At 51.5% G+C, this 18,921-nt stretch overlaps 1 protein-coding gene across 2 annotated transcripts; it reads left to right on the top strand.

The window, feature by feature from the left end:
* Positions 1–3,783: 3,783 nt before the first annotated feature.
* Positions 3,784–10,748, top strand: LRRC3 (leucine rich repeat containing 3). Of its 2 annotated transcripts, none has more exons than XM_090051903.1 (4): positions 3,784–3,972; positions 6,289–7,836; positions 8,752–8,880; positions 10,484–10,748. In XM_090051903.1, exon 2 carries the CDS (start codon positions 6,480–6,482, stop codon positions 7,248–7,250), a length of 771 nt encoding a protein of 256 aa, XP_089908029.1. In that variant the 5' UTR covers positions 3,784–3,972; positions 6,289–6,479; the 3' UTR covers positions 7,251–7,836; positions 8,752–8,880; positions 10,484–10,748. The 2 variants fall into 2 exon arrangements, with proteins under 2 accessions (XP_089908029.1, XP_089908028.1); XM_090051902.1 differs by having other exon boundaries at positions 10,384–10,748.
* The last annotated feature ends 8,173 nt before the right edge of the window (positions 10,749–18,921 follow it).

The following is an 18,921-nucleotide window of genomic DNA, read 5'->3' as shown; positions in this document are numbered from 1 at the left end:
CTTTCAAGTTACTTACAGGCCAAGACTAACATGGTTATAGTTCACTACTATTACACTCTATGTTAACATCAGCTACACTAGTTTACTTCATGCCACACTCGGGCCAGAACAGGCTTGCAATCAGTTCTCCAAGTTAGCTGTTTTCAAATCATCTGGGCCTGAAGAACTTCATCCCAGACTACTTAGACAACTGATGAAAGCAATCTCAAATGAATTGTCTTTGAGAACTCATGCAGGATGGGAAAGGCTCTTGAAGATCAGAATAGGGCAGCTTAGTGGTACCGCTTAATATCTTTAAAAAGGGGGCAAAGGTTGCTTACAGACCAGTCAGCCGAACTTCAGCTTCAAGAAACCTAACAGAATAAGCAAGCAAGCAATCTTTTCATATGCACCTAGAAGACAACTAGGTGCTAAGCAAAAGCTAAGGTGGACTGGTCAAGAACAGATGAACTTTTATTAGTAAATGTTTAGGATTGGGAATCCAGAAAAAAAGATGGCAAAGCTGATAGGGAAATACAGATTGCCCGAGCGAGGGACTAACACTAGAGGGGTGGGGATGAGGAGGGGAACACAACTAGGTTACAGAAGATACAATGTTAGCCAACTAAGCCCGGGGGGGGGGGGGGGGGGGGGCGGGATCAGGGATGAGGAAAAGGGAGGGAGGGGGTTCATGATGCTAAGAGAGGAAGGAGACAGATACACACAAAACCGTTACAACGGTCCGCAAGGGTGGAGGAAGTGGTTCGGAGGAAGTGCCTCAGTCCATATAGAGTCGTGGGGGTCCTCTTTGGGTGGAGTGGGGTCGTCTGTGGTCAAGGAATCCTCTCAGAGTGAAGGTCCGTCTGGCATGGGGGTGGGGGGGAGGGGCGGTTCAGGCAGTTCCCTCCGGGTCCGGTCCGGCGGTGGCTCGTCTGGTGGGCTCTGAGTACTGGCAGCGGTCCATGATGTGTTCCATGTAGATGTCACGGGACCAACGGATGGTGTCGGACACCATGAGGCAGCACATCAGCTTGGAGTAGCAGAGGGATACGCGGCAGGCATTAAACCAACCCCGTTTCCTTTTATGATAGCACAACAGGCTTTGGAGAGAGAGAGAGAGAGCAGTGGGCACTGTGTAGCTTGACTTTAATAAGTCTTTTAACACTATCCATCTGGCATTCTCCTAAGCAAGATAAGGGAGGCGGACTAGAGGTAATCACCATCCTCCTGATACACAACTGGTTGAAGAAAATAGGTCTCAAACAGTGGTTTTCAATTGTCTCCTATCCTAATGCGAAGGCATCTCATGTGAGGTCCCACAGGGTCAGGCCTGGACCCAGTTCTATCCAATATTTTAATTAGTGACTGAGATGATAGCATAGAGAAAAACCTTTATTAAATTTCCAGATGATATCAAGCAGAGAGGGTTTCCAAGCACTTCGTAGGGCGAGATCTGGAGGACAAAATGATCTTGACAAATTGGAGAAATGGCATGAAATAAAGACGATGCCATAGGGACAAATGCAATGTACTACATTTAGGTAGGATTAATCAGCTGCACAAATACGAGATAGGGAATGAGTGGCCAGTCAGCAGCTCTGCAGCACAGGATCGAAGGTTATAGCTGATCACAAATTGAACATGAGTCAGCAAAGTTATGGTACCATTGCAAGAGCAGCTAACCTTGTTCTGGGAGGAATACATGGAGGTATCATACGTATGAAGTATGCAGTAATTCTTCCGCTCTATTAAGCTTTGGCAGGGCCTCAGCTGGGGTTCTGGTCTGGACACTGCACTGCACTCTGCAACTGGGGAGAGTCCAGAAAAGTGCCACAGAACTAGTCAGAGGTGCAGAGACTGTGACCTGTGAGAAGGGACTGAAAGGCCTGGGCAGGTTTGTTCTAGCAAAGAGAAGCCTGAGGGGAGACATGATAACACTCTTCAAGTATGTAAATGGCTGCAGCACAGAGGAAGGTCATAAATCGTTCTCTGTGTCCACAAGGGTTGGACAAGAAGTAATAGGCTTAAACTGCAGCAAAGGAGATTTAGGTTAGACATGAGGCAGTGGTCTCACTAGGGCAGGATGAACAGGGCAACTGCCCTGGCACTGATCTGAGGAAGGGGTGAAAACTAGCGGCTGCTATCAGCAGCCACATAATCTTAAATGCAAGGCAACCAGGTGTCACTGCTGTCCCTGCACCCTGAGTGCCCCGCAGCTCCCCAATCCTACTAACAAGGAAGCACTTTCTAGGGAGAAGCGTAATCAAGCACTGGAATAGGGCACCCAAGGAGGGGTCTTCATCCTTGAAGGTGCTTATGAGCAGGTTACAATGTCAAGCATATCACATTTACGCAACGAACCTTGTCTGTCTATGTCCTTAGACCAACACGGCTACAACCAACATCCCTGAGGCATTGGTGACATGTAGGGGGTGCACGCTGGTGCACATGCACCCTCTGAGATTGGTTGTGCACCCCCTGAGAGAAGCACTGCTGACGCTGCTAGTGGTGCCTGCGGGCAGTTGTTGCTTGCCACTTCCCTCCCCTCACCATCAACACCGCCGCAGCCACCTGTGGGAGCTCCCCGCTCACCACCACCACACCCACACCGCTGCTACCCCTGCTGCTGCCTACACGTGGTTGCTGTGTCCCTCCAGTTTTTGGGGGCACACGTCGTTCATGGTACAGTTACAGGTTTAAACAGATTGCCAGTCACTGATACCATTGGCAATGTATAGGGGTGCACACAGGTACACATACACCCCCTGAGATTGGCCGTGTACCCTGTGGAAGCACCAGCCATGAAACTGGAAGTGCCAGCAGAAGTGCACCTTCAGGTTCACCAGTTTCACTGCTGGCTTGATGGGCCACTGGAGGACCCCCGCACCCCTCGACCCCCCATCAGTGATCTGGTGCCCCCCCAGACTTGGGAGGTACCAGTTGCCTATGCCCCAAGGTATGTCTTAGCTATCACTGGCCTTGCCTTGGGCCCAGGGAATGAACTCAGTCTCTTCCAGCCCTATCTTCCACCCATATGTCTTGTTTTCCCCCTGCTCATGTGACAGAGGCCAATAGGATGGGACTTAACACAGGCAACTCAACAAGGGGCAATGACTGGAGCAGGTTGAGAGAGGGGTGTTTGGTCTGAAGTCAGGCAGAAGGCAGGGTAGATTTGCACCTTGTAGACAAGTCAATAAGATATCCATAGTGCCTAAGCTTCCATGAACTCAAGCTTGTTGCATCTGATGCTGGAACGAGACAAGCCACAGCAAACTCCCCGGCTTGTTAACAGGGCTGTTGATTGTAGCCATGTTGGTCTAAGGACATAGGCAGACAAGGTTCTTTGGGTAGGTGTGATATCTTTGTCTAATAAAAGATATCACATCTAGCCAAAGAACCTTGTCCAGCTTGTTTATAGCTGCTACCCTGGAGGCTGCTTCAATCCTTCTTGTCAGCAGGAAATGACAGCAGAGTGAGGACAGCAATTCTGATGGCAGCTGCAAGCATGAGAGAGGGGGTTTGCTAGCCCAGAAGATCCCTCTGAACACGAATTGCGCTTAATTGCTCTCACGTTCACTTTCATCACAGACATGACACTGTTGCCTGGGGGAATCTGGTTGTTTGCAAGGACAGGGAGCAACATGTGTTCTTGCTTGACTGTCCCTTTAAAAAAATCCAAGGATGTGCCACTAGGATGTCAGTGACAGGCAGATGCTATCCAATTACATCCCATCTGCATGGGGAATGGCTTGTGTGTGTGCACTAGGGCGAAGGAAGGGAAGCCCAGGGATGGGGCAAGGCAGGCAGAGCAGGCAGCAACAAGTGGTGGCCTGGGTTTAAGTCCCCTCCAGCAGCATTGTTGGATCCCAAGCACAGGCAGGTAGAGCAGGCTGCAGGGGCAGCACTGCCTCTGCACTCGCGAGCTGAGGAAGGAGAATAGCAAACTCTGAGACAGCAAGCAAATGGAGACAGACACTCCTCACCTCAACTCAGGTATTGTGCCTTTTAGTTTCTGATTTAAAAGAGTTACGTGCAAATAACAGGTCAACAAAGTAGCCGGCTGGTGCTGGGGAGGGGAGGGGGAGGGAGAGCAAGGAGATTTGCAAGCAGATCCCTTCCATAATTATTCTCTGCAAAGTGCCCCTTTCCAGCCTAAGCAACTGAGCATATTGCAGGCGGGTATATTTGGAAACCGGCGCTGCTCTGACATGAGCCGTAACTAGATTAACTCTTGAGCCAAACGGTTTAAGGCAGCTCTGGAAAACGCAGACACAATTGTTCTTCCCAGCAAAACAGGGTGAGGCGGAACAATCAGTCCGTGCCGCCTCGGCCAACAAACACGCCCCTGAGCCCCCTGTATAATCAAACTTCCAGCTCTCCGTGCTGAAGTCCTTGCTGATTTAAGAACGCGTGTGCTTCAGTGTTTGACTGGCTAAGGGCCAGGCCCAGGAAAGAGCTGACATGCCCAAGCAGGACTTAGGTAGAATTGAGAGCAGTCCTGGGATCCCCAGATCCCCTTGGCTGCTGTCGAAGCCCAGAAGCACCTCTGCTGCAGAGGCACCTTTGAAGTCCTCCAGGTGCCCGGACTCCCAGTCGGAGCAGTTCAGCATCTGCCATGTGCTACCTAACCACCCTGAGGAGCCCAGTAACACAGGGCTTTTCAGAACACAGGATCCCCCTGTGAAGACCCAAAAGGCAGTCGTGGCCACTTTGAAAAGCTAGCCAGCAGGGAGGGTATTCACCTTTCATATAAGGTCCCCCTGGCTAGAGGGGCCACCCAGAGGGTTGAGTTCCCTCCTTGGTTTGAAGGGATACAAATCCACTTCTCCCACCTCCACGGAAAGTGCCGCAACTACCAAGGTAAAGGCTAGTCCTTGGGACGAGGCACCCTCCACCCCTCCGGTAGACGCTGCTCCACAATGCAGCAAAGAATGCAAGGTCCATTGTGCCAGAGAAAGGCACAATGTTCACGTGTGTCTGTTTGCTGGTGCTCAGAGCACTCATTTCAGGGGAGGGCAGAAGGCCTGGTTCCTGCCCCCAGGACTGTCAGGCCCTTTATTCACTGCTGGTTAATATAAAATACACAAACTGTATCAGGAGCAGGGCCCAGAACCCAGGCCTCCCTGGCAGGTAGAAACAACAGCCTGGTGCTCCTGGTCTCACCGGGAAGGTCCGGCAGGGTGAGTACAGAATTCATGGCAGCTGCTTCCATAGACGAGCTTCCAGCTTTTGCTCTGTATGCTAAGACTGAGCTTGGAAATTGTGCACTGGACAGTGGTGAGTAAGGAAACTGCCCCCGCCCAGAGCAGTGTTGGGAGGCCCAGGGACCAGGAGACACCTCTGTGAAGCACGAGCCCTGCCCTGCATCTCATCTTGTGCCAGGCGCTACAGGCATGTTGGCTGCAGCATTGCCAGCTCGCTCCGACCGTGAGACTGGTAATAAGGAGGGAACAATACACACCATAACTCTGGTGTGGCCCGACAGGGGTGCTCTCATGCACGCCGTGTCCACCTGTTCCTGCTCTCACCCCTCTGCCCCCACAAACCTGGAAGTGTGGGGGCTAAGCTGCACTGAGGGTGCCCGCTATGGCAACTCTGAGATCACGTGGGGGATACTCGCACACCAGGTTCACCAATACACCTCTGGGTTTGATGGAGATGAGGGGCAGGGCATGCATGAGGGCAGCCCCCTCAAGATGCATGTAGAACGTATTTTTTCTTAAAGCGGCACCTCCTGGAGTCCCGCTGCCAGAACGGCAGCCTTCAGTTTTAAATGGCCACTTCCTCGATGCAGAGGGAACCTGGAGGCTCCCACATGAGAAGGCAGCTCCAGAGAGCCCCACCTCTTGTTATCTTTTGCCATGTTTCAGCCTGTCTTGCAATTTTCCAGCATTTGACCAGTGACTTTTTTTTTTTTAACCACGTGGAGGCTGGCAGGGAATTTCCCATCCCCTGCCCCCTTGCCATCCTTTTCTACCTGAAGGGAGGGCTCTGGTTCTGGGTGGGCTGTGCAGAAGGATGAATGTTGCTTCTGGGTATCTGCACCCCCACCCCCCAACTCCAGCCTGGAAGAATGAGCCCCATTTGTTTGAAAATCTGAGAAAGGCAAAGACAAAGCAAACGCCAGCTTGAAATGGGGAGAGCAGAGGCTGTCAGGATGTGGCCTCGTCTTTCCATGTTAGAGCTTTATAGCTAAACAGCCACTTGCTGTGCAAATGTAGGTCACACAGAGACGTTTAAGCGTTGAACCGCGTTCAAGAAAAGTGATGTCTGTTCCCCCCCACCCTCTCTTCTTTTCCCCACCGTCAGATAGGAAAGAATACCCTTTGAAAGACAAGTAAAGCGAGTGAAAGACTTGGTTTCAAGCAATCCATTTACAGACCGTATCCTTGGTGCCCAGGGATGAGAGCGGTGGAATTCAGATTCAAATGAGCTCCCACCAGGATTAAAGTTCACCCAGCAGCCATGCAGAGGCATCAGCTAGGGACACAGTGATCAGTATGTTGCTGACACGCCTGTCCTCCCCCTTTGCACAACTCCTGGCTACAAACGTGTTCTTCTCTCTCCTCCTGGGTGTCCCTCTGAGTGTCTCTTGCCCACAACGGTGTCAGTGCACGGACCACTCTGGAGCAATGGCTGTCCTGTGCAGCTCCAGGCATCTGGAAGAAATTCCACAGGATATCCCTAAAGACGCCGTGTACTTGAAGCTTGACGCTAACAAAATCACTAAAATACCCAATAATGCTTTCAAGCACCTGAATCACTTGGAAGAGCTGGACCTGTCCAGAAACGCCATTGAGAAGATAGACATGGCAGCTTTCAAAGGGGTGGCAGATGGGCTACAGATGCTGGACCTTTCCAACAACCATATCCAGAGCATTCCCAAGGAGGCCCTGGTCAAACTGAATGCCAAGATTCGCCTGTCCAACAACCCCTGGCATTGTGAGTGCACTCTGCAGGAGGTGCTGTGGGAAGTGAAACTGGACCCAGAGTCAGTGAACGAGATTACCTGCCAAACATCTGTGCGAGAGGAATACATCGGGAAGCCGCTGGTCCAGATCCTGGACTCTGGGGTTAATTTCTGTAACATACGCCAGAAGACCACAGACATCGCCATGTTCATCACCATGTTTGGCTGGTTCACCATGGTGATCACCTACGTTGTGTATTATGTCCGGCACAATCAGGAAGATGCCAGGAAGCACCTGGAATACCTGAAATCGCTGCCTAGCACCCAGGTCCCCAAAGAGACCATCAGCACCATCCTGTAGCAACAAACACCAGGCCCCTCACGCAACACAGCTCTAGGATAGAAACCATGTTGGGGGTGGGGGGCGGGAGAAGCCATCTGTTTCCTACCTGATTGCTAAAGCTTTTCTACCAGGTTTGTATGAGCTGTTTGATAGAAGGGTGAAATTGTATTTTGTAATAAGCTAAGTTATGACCAACAGCTTCTATAAAAAAACCTCAGGTCTCTTATTTACCCGATATCACTCACTATCCCATTCTACCGGTTGCCAAATGAGACCCCACAAAGTACATTCTGGTCTCTGCGGAAAGCAGGACAGCAAAACCAAATACCGGTAGTGCTATGATATGAATGTCCCTGCTGTCTCTGGAGGTGGCTTTCCAGAGAACAGCACATGTGTTCAGAGATCAAAGGCATTCAGCATTGGCAGGAAGCACAGCAATGCCAAATACAACAGCCAGGTCAGCTCACATCCGGCGCTTTCACCACGTGACTGGCACAGGGGCCTTCCTCTCGCTCCTATCCTGCGGTCACCGCCATGGCCTGAGCTGGGAGCAGGAGCAAAGAAACAGGCCCATCTCTCCAAGCCCACCAGAAGCAGAAAGCTGGTGAGTGGGGAGATTGTGGGGTGGGTGGACTGGGCCCAGTGGGGCAGAGCTAGGATGTGGCCAGGGCTTTGGTGTTTAACAGCAGTGAAGACATGGGGTGAATGCAAGGGGTGTGTTGCTTCTGCTACCAGCATGCACGGGGATCAGTTGAAATTTGCCTGGGAAGAAATGGAGATCAGAGGCCAGCAATCAAACAGGAGCAGGCACATAGAGCTGGAGAAGCTGGTGTGCATGTGCCCCATGGCATGGCTGAGACAGGGAGCACGGCTGGAAACTGCTGTGGGCTGCATCCCACCCGGAGTGAGACAGGCTCTCCCTGAGCAGCTGCCAGCAGCTGGGGTGGGTGGGGGGAAAGGGGGGCTCGGCTAGCTCTGAAACAGCTAGTAATGAAAGCATTCACGCCCACACTCACCCACATGCTCGCAGGCCCGTCTGGCTCAGGCATGCCATGCGCCCAGGGAGAGAGAAGCAGGATCTTTCCCACCCCGTCTCCCTCCACCAGTGCCAGCCCCAGAGCTCCGAAGCCTGAGTCAGGCCTTGAGCATCAGGAGGCTTTTCTTTCACCCGTACCCTAGACTGGGACAGGGCTGCTGGCTTTAGTATGGCCCCAGCATATGGGAGTCCGTGGCGGTCACCACTCCTCCTGCAGTACACACCGAGGTGATTGCTGGGACCATGGCAGGAAGCCTCGGAGCCACTGAGGCTAGGGGAGCTCCCTGTCTGTCTGTCTTCAGGAATTGGCTAATTTCTCCCCATACAGCTTCTCTGAATGTGTCATGCAGGACTGGCACCATCCATTTTCAATTTCTCTTGCTACCATGGCGTGTGTGCACCCACGTGAACACATATCCAGCCATGAGGACAGGTGACCCTGCTTCTACCTGCTGTTGATGATTCCTATGCCTTCTTCTGCAGCAGGCAGGTGCCGGTAGAGACAGGATCCTGGATGAGATGCACCCTGGATGGGACAGTCCTGAGGGTAGATGAGTGATGCCCTGAGATCCTGGCCTCATGGTGGAAGGCAGCGCCCTGATGGTCTGTGAGGTAAGCTCCCGTCCTCACTGAGTCTTAGAGAAGTGGGGCTGGAAGGGACCTCCAGCAGTCACATCTCATCCCACCCCTTGCCTGAGTCAGGATTAGCCCTGTCCAAACCATCTTGGACAATCCATAATCTGAAACCCCACATAAGATGGTCATTAACCCTGACCCAGCACAGACCTAACATCCAAACCTGCCACAGAGAAAGCAGGGGGACCACGGCAGCCAGTGTCCTGCTGCTATGAAATGCAGACAATATACGCTTGAGAGATCCTAGGTAGAGGGCCATCCCTTCCTCTACAGAGGAAGACAAACCCTTTCCCCAGCCCCTACCAATCTGACCATGGGCTAAAACTCCTTCCTGATCCCAAATACGGCATCGGTTAGACCCCGAGCAGAGGGGCAAGACCCTCTAGCCAGGAATGTCTGGCTTTGATGTCATCAGGAGCATTGGCACAGCCCAGTCAGTCCCCAGCCTTGGCTGTAGGCAACACGCAGTGCCTCTGAGGAAGGTTTTTAAACACCCTGACATATGTAGCAGAAAGGGTGCAGGGAGGTGTGGGAGCAAGCAGCAAAGCCCAGAAGCCTGGAAAATCCCCATGGTAGAACATAGGCATCTCTACGCCTAGGTCATCCCCACTAGTGGCTTGTTCAGGCTCTCCTTGAACACCTCCAGTGACAGAGTCCACAGCTTCCCTGGGCACCTATTGCACTGCCTCCCTGCTCTTACCATGCAGAAGTTTTTCCAGATATCCAATCTAAACCTACTTTGCTGCAGCTTCAAGCCATGGGTCTGCATCCTCCTCTCTTCAGCAAGAGAGAAAAGGCGCTTTCCCTCTCCTTTATCATGGTGGTCAGACCCAGTGGCCACCCTCCTGGCTCTCCCTGCATGAGTTGTTGCTGTAGCTTTGCTCTCTGCCATGCATGGCGTATAATGACATGTGTGTCAGGAACATGTTGTAGCTCAGCGAGCTCCCAGCAGAGATTAGAGCCTCAGCTGTACAGCCCCCCAGAACGCTCCTGGGTCCTGCTGTCCCCCTGGCTCTCCTCCCTACACCTCCCCAGTCATCTGCCTCCAGTCCCATGTCTTCTTGTCCAGCTCCACAGCTCCTACCCCCTCCCCTGATGCCCAGCTCCACCTCATCTCCTCCTGCCGAGGACCAGAAACCTTCCTCCCCTCCAGGGCCCTTCAGAGGCACATCACCACTGTCTGAGATGTGAGCTCACAAGTACAGGAGCTGCTACAATGGCAGGCCTCCTTTTTCCATATCCCCCAGCTGTTCACACCACACAGGTCATCAAGTAGCTAGGCCTAAGCTCTCTGCAGCAACTCATGGCTCAGGAAGACTTTGCAGAAGCACTGAGCACCCGTGTCTGCAGATGTGGCTTCTTTTTTGGCATAAACTGTTCCACCCACAACCATTTGTGCCTCTTGAACAGGCAGGCTCTGGGTTCACAAATCACCCTCTTTTTGACATGTGCATTTCCCCTCCTTCTACTGTCCTCCAGGCCCAAGGTCACCACCACTGCAGTTCCAAGTAACAAAAATGCACGGAGCACTGAAGCCAGGGCCCAGCCTTACTCCTGCTTCTTGTTCTCCTGGCTGCAGATACATCATCGATTAAATAACAGCATGAAACCACCGTGGGCGCGCATGTCATGGAAGCAGGACCCAGCTCCCCTGGCGAGGCTCCTGTAGAGGGAAGGGCATGTGCTCACGCTCCATTTCAGGAATGGATAACTTTTATTAACAAGAAAGCAGGATGTAATTGTGCAATTTAACTCAAGTGCCTCCTCTGCCCAGCTGCCGTGCCTCTGTCTGGCCCCCAAACACTGTTGATTTTCTAACCTCCACATTTTCAATAAAGTCCTATCCAAATACATAATTCCTCTGGCTCTTCAGACCTTTTCTGCCCGAGTCTGGATACACCCTGGGAAAGCCTAGCATGTGTCCATCAGGCAGAGGCCCCAGCACCTATCCTAGGTTGAGCAGAGGAGCAGGGCTTCTCACAGCAGCCCTAGCGAGGGTGAAGCTTGTGGAGGACCCAGAGAGAAGGGGCTGTCACCTGGTTTGTCAGCCAGGCATTATAGGCCTTGTAAGGAGTGGCCCTTTGCATTTCCCCCTGCCCTCCCCACTTCTCTGGGGCTAAAGGGTGACAGGTGGGATAGAAGGAAAAGGAGCCCAGCCTGTGCCTCCCCACGTGCTGGCCTGAGCATCGGGGAACATGCCCACCTCACGCTGCCTGTGGGGCAGTGTCCCCAGAGGGTACTGGCTCAGCTTTCCCCTATTGCTATGGATGTCCAAGGGCACGTGTATACCCTGTCAGGCTCACGTGCTCACTTCAGGTCAGCAGGCTGGAATGCTCCCCCATACATCTCTCTGCATTTCACCCCAAGGATCCCTTCTTTGGGCTCAGCATGTCTCTACTCACCATTCAGGTCTATGATCTCAAGTAGCTGGAGATACCTCCTTGCAGCTATGACTGAGAAGCCAAGGTGGTGGAAATGGCTGGGGTTTGAGATGGACCCTGTTCCCAGCTTGCTGGCTGTTGTGGACTCCAATTTGAGGCAACATGCCCTGTGTATGGAGCCTCGTTTCCATACCAAGGACTACACTGGCACCTAGCTCCTTCTCTGGTTGGGGTATGTGCCTCAGTTCCCCATCTGCACACGAGGGATGATAACACTCCCTATATTATCTGTCCCACCAAGGGCATAAAATCTTTGGGGCAGGCTGTCTGTGTAGGGAGGGCCCCATGTCAAAGAGGGTCAAGATAAATGCCACTAGCAGAGATGAAACAATGAGGTAGCAATAACAGTAGGGATGGCCAAGCATTTTCGAAAGGAGCTGGGGTCTCAACAGCCAAGGATACCACTACAAAGTAAAGAAGCCTGAAAGCAATGGGCAGCGTTTGTATACGGCTCTTTGCAAATTCGGCTGTGGCTGGCTGGGTGGCGGGGTGGAGCAGGAAAGACAAACTCCACTAATTCAGTTAAAAGCAGAGGATCGCTTGGGGGCCGCTCACCAGGAGAGGGAACGAGAAACGCTGCCGAGAGGATTCTGTTCTGTCGAATGTTGTGCATTTGTAACCTAGGCAACAGATGCTTGCAGCAATATTTAGCACCAGGTTAGTGTGCACAGGGACCTTCTGGAGTCGGGCTGCAGGCATGCCGGTGCCTTGGTTTCACAGAAAAATAACCACATTTGTTACATCTTGTGGAGCCCAGAGGGAAAGGATTCTCAAGTCTCGGCTCGAGTGCCTTGAAAAGGCACAGGGCAAGGAATCACCCTTGCTCTCCTAGACACAGTGCTGGGAAAGAAGAAGACCGAAGCCTAGAGGTGATTGAACGAAGGCATAAAGCAGGGGAGGAAAACAGCATGAGAACAGAACTGAAAAGAAAGGAAACCCCCATGGAAAGAAAAACAGAAGACACATGGGTGGTAAAATAAAGCCCTTGGAAATATGGCACTTTCCCATGCAGTGAGGTAGAGCTTCTGAGGTCAGGACACCTGTTGATTGTAACTGTCATCATCACCAATACTATTAGCCTGATACTAGTTCATAGAGGCTCCAAGCCAGGGACAGGAGGCCAGTGTGTTATATGCTGTACACACATAGCAGAAATGAGCCCTGCCCCAAACATTTGTAGGAGCTCACAAGCAAAAGCAATAGCCACTGTCTCACAAACTGCCTCCCTTCACCCCACAGCTGTAGGCTAGCTGCATTTTGGATCGTTCTTTACCTCTTGTGTGTCTGAGTGACACCTCACATTGCAGGACACTTAACAGAAAATACAGCCAAAAATCATCAGAACCAACCAGCATACTCCTAACCTTCAACTGCATATTTTGTTATGGAAATTATGGCTGAATAATCTGACCCTCTCCGTAAGTCTGATCCAAAACCCATGGGCGTCTTTCTATTGACTTCATGGGGCTTTAGAACTGGCAATAAAAGTTGCCCTCCTCTCAAATACTCAACAAGTCAGGAATTTTTCAACAAAACTTGTTTTCCATTGGGAAACACTAGATCTTTTAATTTTTTTTTCCAAGGGGAAAAAACGGTTGATTCGAATGAGGTTTTCATACTAAATCTCTCTTCTTCTTTTTTGGAAGAGTTCCAAAATTGTCAAAACATCTTGTCACAAGATTTTTTAAACAGAAAAATCTTTTTTGTTGTTGTTATTTTCAGATTTGTTCATTTCTAATGAGACATGCACAAAACCCAGGCAAAATCCAAACAAAATGCTTTGAAACAACTGAAACAAAATGTTTTGCTTCACCCAAAACATTGGCACAGATTGTTTTTTTAAGAGAGAGTTCCCCTTTTCATCCTAATTATAGCAGGAACATCTTCCCAAGCCTTGAAAAGTGCTCTGGCCCTGGGAAAACTGTTTATTGCCCAGCCATGCCCATTATATCAGATGTGCAGGGTGGTGAGACACAAAGGAGCATGTTTCTGTGCATTACGGGCCAGGCGTGACAAGACTCAGGTGGAGGGTCCCTCGGCCCCACTGCAGTCAGACCTGCCATCCCAGACCCACGCAGAAACCTCCCAACCCCTTCACCTGCCATGGCTTGCTGGAAAAAAGAGAGAGGTAATTGAGGAGGCATCTTGCCTATGCTCAAAGAAGAGGGAGGAGGAATGAAACCTACGGCAAGGTCTTAGTGCCTGGCAGGACTCTTAGCATCTACTGGGTCATGAGCGTCATATTGGACCTGGCCTGTTCCAGGCCCTGGTCACTCTCACCTAAACACCATCTCACTTCTTCCTCAGTCTGTCCCTAGCTCTGTGCTGCTCCCAGCTTTCTGGCCCTTCATGGACTAGAGCCCAGGACCTTGGGCTTTGAAGCTATATTGCCCAAACCCTTAAGGCACCAGAGCTGGTCTTTTGGACCTGACCCCAGTTTGGTTCCTGTCCTCAGACTGTCCTGCCTATGGCCCTAGCATTCACTTTGGGAAGGGTATCAGTCAGGATGTTGGGGCACCCTGTTATGCTGCCTCCACCTCTCCTCTTACGGCCACTCCCATCCCACCAGGTATGCATTACACATCAAAAAAGGGGAAAACCTCCACTTTAAATTTCTCCCTGCCTAAACAGACACTGTCTTCACTCAGGGCTTTGCCCACTGGCTTGCTGCCCAAAAGTAAAGAGCAAAGGAGACCCCTCAATAGAAACTTACTCCCCCTCTGGGGTTACTCACAGTGTTCAGCAAGGCCTCCCGTCCATCAGGCAGGATCAGTCCAGCCTTGTCCACATCCAGGGCTTGACTGCCCCTCACTCACTCCTGGGGCAGACTTTTATCTCTCCTAGCCATGCCGCCTTCCAGTCATGGGACCTATTCAGGGGCACCTGGCCCTTACTGGCTCAATAGGGTCTTTCCTCTCCAATCCTCATAACAGGGGCTTGACGCCCTGTTGAGCAGGGGTGCTTGTCCCTGACATTATTATTAACAATGCATAACCCCTCTGCTAGAATCAACTGAAAATATTGCAGAACTTCCCATGTGTTGGCTGAAATTTTCCATGCCAGATGTCTGCTTTTTTGGGCGGGGGGGGGGGTGTAGGAAATGTCAGCCAATTCAGTTCAGCTTTCCTAAGGATGAACTGGGGGAGGGGGGGGGAAGTGGGGGTGGAAATATGTTATTTTACCCAGGTGAAAAAAATAGTCCTGCTGGCCTTTTCTTTGGAAAGTTCCAGGTGCCCCCAAACTCTGTAGGCTTGGAATTTGGCAGGGACGTGGCCTTGGTGTCAGAGACACTCTTTCACTGTCTCTGGGAAAAACTCAACCAGTCTGGCCAAGTTATAAAGTTCTGAAAAATTACAATCCACCGTGCTTGGTGGTAACTTCTTAGTTGGCTAGCTCAAATTGCTGAAACTCCATCCCCAGTGAGTATGCTTCATCCCCTTGTGGCATCTATATTTGATTTCATAGATTTCATAGACATTTGGGCTGGAAGGGGCCACGGAAGATCATCGAGTCCAACCCCCCATCCAAAGGGCAGGAAGTCAGCTGGGGTCATAGGATCCCAGCAAGATAAGCATCCAATTTACTCCTGAAGGTGCTCAATGTAGGTGCTTGAACCACGTCCGATGGCAGGCTGTTCCAGACCTTGGGGGCTCGGACAGTAAAGAAATTCTTCCTTATGTCCAGCCTGAAATGGTCTTGTAGTAGTTTATGACTGTTCGACCTCGTCATCCCTTGAGGTGCTATCATGAACAAATGTTCCCCCAGATCCTGGTGGTCACCCCTGATAAGCTTATAGGTGGCCATCAGATCACCCCTGAGCCTGCGCTTTTCCAGGCTAAAGAGCCCCATGGCTTCCAGCCTCTCATCATAAGGTCTGTTTTCCTGACCTCTGATCATGTGTGGCTTTTCTCTGCACTCTCTCAAGCTTCTCCACATCCTTTTTGAATTGTGGAGCCCAAAACTGGACGCAGTACTCCAGCTGCGGCCTCACCAAGGCCAAGTACAAGGGGAGAATGGTGTTCTGGGATTTGCTTGAGAAGCACCTATGGATGCAAGCCAGCGTTTTGGTTGCTTTAGTAGCTGCAGCATCGCATTGCAGGCTTATGTTCACCCTGTGGTCAATGATGACCCCCAAGTCTCTTTCTTCCGTAGTGCTAGCCAGCATATCACAGCTGAGCCTATAAGGATGCTGCAGGTTTTTCCCCCCAAGGTGAAGAACCTTGCATTGTTCGGTGTTAAACACCATCAGGTTCTCATCTGCCCATTTGCTGAGCCTGTCAGTCAGCCTGGATTACCCGCCTGTCTTCTGGCATGGATGCTTTGCCCCAAAGTTTGGTGTCATCAGTGAACTTGGCTAGTCCGCTCCTGACTCCAATGTCCACATCATTAATGAAGATGTTGAACAATATGGGTCCAAGGACAGAGCCTTGGGGGACTCCACTGGTCACAGGGCACCATGATGAGTGACTTCCATCTATTACTACCCCCTGGGTCTGACCACAGAGCCAATTTCCCAGGCAGTGGATTGTGGTGGACCCAAGGCCACAATTGGCCAGTTTTGCCAAGAGGTGATCATGGGATACCAGATCGAAGGCTTTTTTGAAGTCAAGATATATGACATCAATCCCTTCTCCCTTGTCCAGGTGATCACCTGGTCATAGAAGGAAATGAGATTGATCAAGCAAGACCTACCCGCAACAAACCCTTGCTGGCTATCCCTTAGGATGTTGGCATCCGCCAGTCCATTAAGGACGGCCTCTTTAATAAACTTTTCTAAGATCTTCCCCGGGATAGAAGTCAGGCTGATGGGCCTATAGTTAGCCGGCTTCACTTTCCTCCCTTTCTTGAAGATCGGCACCACATTGGCCTTCTTCCAGTCTTCAGGCACTTCACCAGAGCGCCAGGAGTTTTCAAAGATCCATGCCAGGGGCTGGGCTGTGACGCTCGCCAGCTCCTTGAGTACCCTGGGGCATAGATTGTCAGGGCCAGCTGACTTGAAGGTATCCAGCTTCTCAAGATGTTCCTTCACGAGGTCAGCATTAATGGAGGGCAGGGGATCTCCCTCACCCGGACCTCCCTGTCCTGTAGTGGGCATGGGCATCCCATGGGACTGATGAAAGACCGATGCAAAGTACCCATTTAATAGGTTGGCTTTTTCCCAGGAGTCAGTTGTCAGTTGTCCCATCTGGTTCAGCAGGGGCCCAATGTTGCCTTTGCTTTTTCTCTGGCTCCCCACATATCTGAAAAAGGACTTTTTATTGTCCTTGATGCTCAAAGCTAGTTGGAGTTCAGTTGCAGCCTTGGCTTTCCTGGTTTGCTCCCTGCAGGACCGGACCAGTGCAGAATAATTTTCCTTGGAGGTGAATCCTGTTCCCCATCCTTTGTAGGCCTTTCTTTTTAGCCTTAGGAAGTCTGCTAGGTCCCTGGAGAGCCAGGGGGGCTGCTGTGCCCTCTTGCTGCCTTTCCTCCAAGATGGAATAGACTTAGCTTGTGCATTGAGGCTCGCTCCCTTGAGGAGCAACCACTCTTCTTGAACTCCCCTCTCCCTGGGGTCATGGTCCCTTAGGGCCTCACTGACAAGCCTCCTGAGCTTGTCAAAGTCAGCTTTCCTGAAGTCAAGGACTTCTGTGTTGCTGACTGACTTGCCAGCTTTATGGCAGATGGTGAAGGTGATCAGCTCGTGGTCGCTGTCACCCAACTTCCCATCAATCATTAGGTCACCGACTGCATATAGGGCAGCCTTCGGAAATGATGGACCACGCTCCACCTCACTACTATGGGGGCTAAGATGGGTTAAGAAAAAAGTGATAAAAAAAACTGTAAGAGTTGCTCCAAGTCATGGTAGGGCCAGGCACCAGAACTGAGAGCAGGGAGCCTGTCCTCCTCTCCTCTCAATGGTATCTGCTGAACTAGGGAAGGTGCTTGGATCATAGTCAGAGGAGACAAAAGCTGACTCCAGGGTAGAGGAAGGGAAGGAGTAGACTTGGACAAGGACCTGGCAATGGAAGGGGGAGAGAAACAGAGATTATGACTGGCGGGAAAGGTGATGGGGACTGGGTTTTGGTGAAGGAGGGCAGGCTGGGACTGGTTAAACTTCTTGAACTAGGAGCCAGAGAGTCAGTTGGCTCGCGGAGGGAGGTGCAGAGATACTGAGATCAGATGAGGACATGCAGGAAAAGGGAGACTGTGATTGGCTCCAGAAAACTAAAAATAATGGGGGTTGGGGGATGGAGGCAGAGGAAGGGGAGACAGAGCGAACAAAGAGATAAGGTACATAGGAAGAACTGAGCAAAAGGCCTGGGTCAAGGGGCCAAAAAGATAGGAAACCCAGAGAAAGCGCCAGGGAAAGTGCAAGAGCGAGAAGCAGAGGCTGGGACTTGCTAGGTAAAGAGACTGCCAATAAGGCAGAGGGACAGGGAAAGCTTGAACCCACTGTGAGGATGGGTTGGTGGTACACAAGGGGTCAAGTTTTGGTGGGGGGAAAGACAGAAGTGTGCATTTATTACAGCATGCGCTCTTCCAGGGACTGGAGCGTGATGCAGGATTCACCACCCCTCTGCCGTCAGCATCTGTCTGCACACCCCTTTGGCAATGTGTGCATTGCATCTCCACATGCTGCCTTTTCCCATGGAGGATGACAACCTCCTGCTGCCATCAGTTCCTGTATTAGTTCTGGTGGCAGACTACTCTGGGTCTTAAGTTTTCAGCCCTGCGGCTGACCCATGCAGCTGTCAGTACAGCTCAGCACTATGGAACTGCTTGATTTAAACACTTAGGACAATACACACAAACGCACGATCAAGGTTGCTAAGTCAACTGCTCAGAAGCTAAGAAATACCAGGGTTTGGGTTGCCTGTGCCTTTTTGGTCATTCCAAGTCATTGTGGTCACAAGACACCAGCCCACAAGGGAGTGATGTGCCTGGCTTCACATACAGCCACGTGGACTGTGCCAGCCAAATGGTCGTGTAACCACTGAGTGCTGGGGACAAGGCCCACCCACGAATACAGGAGCCGCTGTGACTAGTTTCCATGGAGACCCCAGCTGTGGCAGGACTATAGTTTCATAGTTTCTAGGGTCGGAAGGGACCTGAGCAGATCATCTAGTCCGACCCGCTGCCATGGCAGGAAAGAGTACTGGGGTCAAATGACCCCAGCAACATGTTCATCCAACCTCCTCTTAAAGACCCCCAGGGTAGGAGCCTGCACCACTTCTCTTGGAAGTTGGTTCCAGACCCTAGCCACCCTGACCATGAAGTAGCGCCTCCTGATATCTAACCTAAACCTACCCTCTGCCAGCTTGTGACCGTTACTCCTGGTCACTCCTGGCAGTGCTCGGGGGAACAGTGACTCCCCCAGTGCCTGCTGGTCCCTCTGACTAGTTTGTAACAGGCCACTAGATCCCCCCTCAGCCTTCTCTTGTGGAGGCTGAACAGGTTCAGGTCCCGCAGCCTCTCCTCGTAAGGCCTGCCCTGCTGCCCCCCGATCATATGAGTGGCCCTCCTCTGGACCCTCTCCATGTTGTCCACATCCCTCTTGAAGCGCGGTGCCCAGACCAGTGCCGCATAGAGGGGGAGG

The sequence above is a fragment of the Crocodylus siamensis genome, chromosome 6 (genome assembly GCF_052110815.1).
Source record: "Crocodylus siamensis isolate JL-2025a chromosome 6, ASM5211081v1, whole genome shotgun sequence".
NCBI lineage: Eukaryota > Metazoa > Chordata > Crocodylia > Crocodylidae > Crocodylus > Crocodylus siamensis.
This window is presented reverse-complemented; position numbering and strand designations above follow the sequence as displayed.